The sequence below is a fragment of the Gavialis gangeticus genome, unplaced genomic scaffold (genome assembly GCF_001723915.1).
Source record: "Gavialis gangeticus isolate Ggan-Ray unplaced genomic scaffold, GavGan_comp1, whole genome shotgun sequence".
Classification (NCBI taxonomy): domain Eukaryota; kingdom Metazoa; phylum Chordata; order Crocodylia; family Gavialidae; genus Gavialis; species Gavialis gangeticus.
The window spans coordinates 4529807-4535695 of record NW_017729012.1 but is presented as its reverse complement, the minus strand read 5'-3'; the positions used below and the strand labels follow the sequence as shown (position 1 = coordinate 4535695).

At 49.3% G+C, this 5889-nt stretch overlaps 1 protein-coding gene across 1 annotated transcript; it reads left to right on the top strand.

Moving 5' to 3' along the window:
• The first annotated feature begins 644 nt into the window (after nucleotides 1-644).
• On the top strand, nucleotides 645-1334 carry CCDC182 (coiled-coil domain containing 182). The gene has a single exon (XM_019511307.1). The coding sequence runs from the start codon at nucleotides 668-670 to the stop codon at nucleotides 1217-1219; it is 552 nt and encodes a 183-aa protein (XP_019366852.1). The 5' UTR covers nucleotides 645-667; the 3' UTR covers nucleotides 1220-1334.
• The last annotated feature ends 4555 nt before the right edge of the window (nucleotides 1335-5889 follow it).

Sequence of the window (5889 nt, the reverse complement as noted above, 5' to 3'; positions counted from 1 at the left end):
CAGGTTGTAATGCATTTCACAGCCGTGCTGTAACGAGGACTACATTTAATGGGAATAGCTGTGGGATTAGGCTTTTCAAGCAGAAGCAAAACTCAGCATTATTATTATTCCTCCCACCAACCAGACAGTGGAATTGCTTAGTATGATACCCTAGAGTATAACTAGGACTAATGGAATGATACTAAGAAAAGGAACATTTCGTCTCAGTCAGGAAATTCCTGATGGGGAGATGTATTAGGCAGTGGAAGTGTCTCCTTGCGGAAGCAGGGGAAACCTGGTTGCTTGAGAGTTTTAAAACGAAACTGGACAAAACCCTAGACCAGTAGTCTCCAAAGTGGGGTGCGCGCAAGACGATCCATTGGGGTGCGGGAAGAAAATATTAGAACTTCTATTTCTACTTCTATTTATATAAATATACATATATTGGGGGTGCATGCTCAAAAATTTTTTACTGATAGGGGTGCGCGATCAAAAAAGTTTGGTGACCACTGCCCTAGAAAATGTGCTGAAGAGAGACGAGCAAGTTGCCTCCAAGTTAATCAACAGTTCCCTAGTATGTAAATGAACTCATGTCACTTATGAGTTATCTCTGAGGTCACAATCTGATTCTGCCCTCAACCACTGCACTTCAAGAAGGGCTTCTAGGGATGGGATAGAGGAAGCTGGCATGAAGGACTCCCTCTTGCTACCACTGAATTGCAGCTGCTATCTACCCTGCTTAGCTCTGATGGCAAACTACATCCACTCACTGAAGAGGACAGCCACTCTGAGCAATGGAGAGACTCTTCCAGTGACCACGGACACACTGATGAGTTCACAAATGGAGATGAGTCGCCCTCCCACCGGACATCTCATCTCCACGCTGGCATCTGCCATGTGCAGCCAGCACGTGGCAGACGTGGAAAAGCTGCGGCGACAACTAAAAATCGTGCAGACAGACATGCAGGATTTCAAGCAAGAAGTCAGCGGGCTGCTCCATCAAGTGAAGACCACACTCAGCTACATGATGGAGGTGGTAACAAGGCTCGAAACCAGCAGCCACCACATGGAGCAAAGGCTGAGGGAAGAAGAAGACCGAGGTATAGTGCGAAGCAAGGTGCTTGCATTCTTGCTGCCAAGAGAGAAAGAACTGCGGGAGAAATGTGCCAGTCTAGAGAGGAGGCTTTGCTGGAAAGATGGCAAGGTCTACCAAGTCCTCAAAAGCATAAGGGAAAAATAATAAGGTTGCTTATATTTGATCCCACCTGAGAACTACTCTGGACTTTCAAAGAAGATGAGCCGTAAAGAGACAGCGAGAGTGGAACAGCCATGCCAAACCTCTTGTCATTTGGAAACCGAGCTGTATAAAGAAGGAGTCTTTTTATCATTCATTATTTTACACACCTCTTATTCACCTGCTCGCTCTGAACAGTCCTGATCTCCATGCTCTTGCCACCTCTCTGTGACCCTCACGATTTGGGTTGCCCTTTGCTGCACCCTTCCCCATTTCTGCCTCGTGCTCATTTCCGAGCTTCCTCCGCTCCTTTTGCTTTCGGTGGGAGTCGAGGACGCTTGGACTGGCAACGGATCGGGTTTTGCATAGTTAGTGTTCTGCTGGCATCACAGAGCAGGAGTTGCGCATGTCATCAGGACCGATCCTTTGGGAGGGACGTGCGTGTCGACTCTCCCAGGGCCTTCTTCAAAGCCTGCTCTGGTCAGCAGCGAGACAGTGATGGCATTAGGCTGTGGCTCATGCCCGCTATCTGCAGCTGGCTGTGTATTATCTCTGTAATGCAGCAGCCGATGCTGCCTTATTGGGTTCAGTGAAGTTACAACACGCGTGTAGCTGAGGGCAGAGCTTAACCCTGTCGAGAAATGGGGGCATCGGTACTCAGACAGCCAGGAACTTTTGTTCCCAGCTCTCATTTCCTTTCCATCCTCCTGTCCACAGTTCCTGGTTGCTGTCACCAACCCTATTATGTGGCCCCAGCCTCCTCCTGTGAATCTCCTATCATAGCAGCAAAGCAAAGCAAGCAAACAAAAAATAATAACCCCAGCATTGCTCCTTTTCTCCCTCAATTCTAGAACAAATAGAAAAAAATGTTTAAAAAAAAAAAAAAAAGGCAGCAGCAGTAGCAGCAACCACGGAACAGATGGTGAATTTTTTTGGTAACGCTATTTCTCTCCAAGGTTTTTTGCCTCTGCGTCTGCGCAGGCTCCGTGCCCATCCAAGCTCTCCCCGCGGTAAGTGTGAATGGTGCTGCTGCTGATCTTATGGATATTGATTCCATCTCACAAAAATGTGTTGCAGCAAAGGGAATTCGCCCTGTCGACCTTCAGCTTTGCTTTCCTGCTGGAAGTTGGTGACGCACGAGCAAATGGCAGAGCCATACCAAATGGAGTGGTGGGGGGTGGAGAAATATTTGCCAGTTCGATTTTGTGGAGGAAACTTTGTGGACAGATCCTAAAATTAATATGTGCCTTGTCCCCCCCAGATTTATCACCGGTGCCCTTGCAAGTCAGAAAAAGCTCTGACTTCACATCAACCTGTGGCTTGTGGAGAGGAAAGAGAGAGAGCGGTGGAGTGGTTGGGGAACAGGTTTGGGAGCCTGGTTCCTAGTTCTGTTATCATCTGCTTGATTTGGGCAAGCGGTGTGCCTCAGTTTCCCTGTCTTTAGAATACAAATAATGAGTCTTCACAAGGGGTCTTTTGAAGGTTGGTTAAGCCTGTCGGTCATCAAGCAGAAGGGCCTATGGTCAGGCACAATATTACTGCACCCTTGTACTGCCTAATAAAATGAGTCTGATGTCGATGGCCGTGGTTCTCAACTTTTTTTGGACTCGAGGCATCCCTTGCTGGACATGAGGTCTCCTCCATAATTTTTGTAAACCGAGCGGCACACAATTTAAAAACTGAATATATATATATTTTTGTGCTTATCTCCTTGCAGACAGGTTGGGCGGTAGGGGTCGGGTATCAAGCGGGCAGGGACAAGCCATTTATCTGCTTAGCTCCCCACCCTTCAAAGGATCTGGCAGCACCCAAGGGTGCCGTGGCCCCCCGTTTGACCATCATTGGTGTAGGGTGATATTGTGTTTGAGAAGGGCTCAAGTCACTTGGATCCAGGCTCTTCCGAAGCTTGGGAGTGTTTTGTTCGGGAATTTGTTTCGGCCCTGTCTCTCTTCTGTTTTTCACAGAAATAGCTGAGGCAGAGCTGAAAGTGGGCATCTAAACTGTCCTCATCAACCTTGGCACACCAATACTTGTCTGGAGTCCCCTGGTGTTACTATATAGACCCCAGTGCAAGATCAGGGCATAAATTCATATAGTGATAGTAAAATGCAGCCACATCTGGGGCACAACAGTGCACAACAGTGGGAGGAGGGGAAATTTTAGCCACAGCCACTAAGTGAAATGCCTCCTGCTGCAAAACAAGCCTCTCTTTCTAATGCACAGTGGTGTTTCCAGACTGCCCGTACGGGTGCAGAGATTTGCCCACAGGCATTACAGGACAGGATTGGCCTCTGTGCCGGTGGCTGCACTTGTTCTCCAGCCAGGCAGCTTCTTTCGGTATTGTCCTGGATTCTCTAAGCAATGCCACGTATCACAAGTAAATGCTTATTTCCCTACATTGGCCTCTGATCCTTGTCTCTTCCATCTCCCGTCCAGAGTTTTAATTGTTGTTGTTATTCCTGTAATTATTCTTAGAAAGTCAGTTTTATGCTACGAGATAGTTGGCCTGCTTCTAAGTCATTATCAGCTTGCTCCGTTGCTCCCAGCCCAGCCCAGCTGGAGATGAGAAGAGGGGCTCCCAGGAGACAGCCTCCAACCCAGGGCTGTAGCTGCAGACTTCCAGGGGACACCACCTGTTTCTGGGCAGCCCATCAGGACAGGGCTCCCTTAACAGGTGCTGCTCTCAGAGCATGTTCTCGTTAAGGTGGGTGATTGCAGCTGTGCCAACAGCCAGCTCCAGCCAGGCAGGGTAGCAGGCTGTGTAGTAGCCGTCTGGTCCTCAAGCCAAATGCAGACCACGGGCTCCCAGAGCAGGACTTGGTAGATGGATCTTCCTTGGAGAGTCAAGCTGGGTAAGCTGAGGACTGCGGGGGTGTGAAATGCAGGCAGGTTCGGGACGTGGTACGGAGGGCAGGGGGCTCGTGAAGAGAGCCCAGGGGTAGGGGAGTTAGTAAGAGCAGGTATTTGCTGGGAAGGACAGCGCGGAGGCATGCTGGCATCCTCACGGTTGGAGGAGCAGGCCTGGGGGTTCGACCCTCCCTTGGTGGCACCAGCGCTGGTGTTACACTGGCAGCACCTGGGAGCCGCCTTCTTTCAGGGGGGACCGAGCAAAGAGCTTGCTTGAGTATTTTTAAAGCCGAGGGCTATTCACAGGACTAGCCCGTGCCCTTTCTCTTCATAACCAGGGTTTGGCTTGATGTGGGAGAGGAAAGGGACATCTTCCTCCCCCTGGAAAGCTGGTATGAGGTGACACAGGTGCTTAGCAGGTCTGAGCAGACTAGCACAGCGACCATCCCTTTGTATAACAACCATGACGTCCTCCGGCCAAAGCCACGGACCCCTCCCCTGTCCCGACACGGGGCATTTAGCCAGTGCTGACCCATATGTTGCCAGCACCGTTGTTACCCTTTCTGACTGTGCGTGGACTAGCTGTCAGGCTTAACAGTTTCTATTTGAATTTAACACATCTATGCTAAACATGCCGTATTAGGCCTCTCCAGGGTTGATCAATATTTAATGTGGAATTTACAAAGATTGACTCGAGGATGCATTTAAAATTGGAGCATTAGCCGCAGGTGGCAATTTCTGAGACACAGCAGCAGAGTTTGATTATTTAGCGAGATGGCATTTTGTAAATTTAAAATAATACAGAGGGCGGTGGGCCCTGCTGCTGCGTGCTCTTTCCTAAACTGTTGACTTTTCAATTGTTTTGTTGGTATTCAGCATTAAACAATGGCGCAAGATTATTTATCTGCCACGTATGATTAGTCCAGTTTCTCATCCTGCTGCGCCGTGCTGTCTGTTGCGGGCACTGCTCACCTAATGCAAAGAGGAGGCCTGAAAGGAAAAACAACTCCACCTCCCTTTCTCTTGCATTGTGCTTTTCACCTGTGGATCGCAAAGGGCGGATGGATCGTCAGCACCATTTTGTAGAGCGGGGAGGGCTTGGCGGAGAGTGACCTGCACAAGAGCGGCAGCAAGTCAGTGGGGGAGCTGCGGGTCGAACCCAGGCCTGCAAAGTCCCAGCCCTGAACCCTGTTTGATGTAGCTGCAGATCTAGAATATCTTTGGTGGTGGGGGCGTGCAGGGAGAGTGTGGAAACGGTCGGGTCCAGGAGGTTGGTTTTGTGTGTACCTCAAATCCATCTTACATGCGGTGTTAGACTTGGGAGGAGAGCTAGAAAAAAAGCTCTTAATTGCTGGCTCTTAAGTTTCACAGCTGCTAAGAACCTATCAGTCCAGTTCGAGTCACTGGGAGTTATGGGTGTGCAGAGTCGTGCCTGATACTACAGAAACCATTAGTGGCCGAGTCTGGGTTAGAATTTGTTAGTTGTCAGCTCTCGCCCCTGTGTCCATGCACAGCACTTGCCTTCTAATATTGCTCAGCATGGATAGATTCCCACTGTCCCCCCTCCCCCCCCCACGCGCCCAGCGCTTGGGTAGATTTTTGCTTAGACGAATTGCTCAAATATCAAAGGGTTGGCTTTGTAAATGCAATGGCAATACCCTGGCATCATGCCTGGTGTGATGCCCAAGAAGAACTTCACTGAACTGCACTGATTGGAAGGGGAAAATTTTCTGAACTGCACTCCTCTCCGTGCCCAAATCTAACCCACCAATGACACAGAAGTTACGCGTGCTGCATCATTTGAACAAAATCTGTTTGCTGATCAAATA

Coding starts and splice junctions, on each gene's coding strand:
- CCDC182 (XM_019511307.1), top strand. CDS start 668: ATGAAGGACTCCCTCTTGCTACCACTGAATTGCAGCTGCTATCTACCC.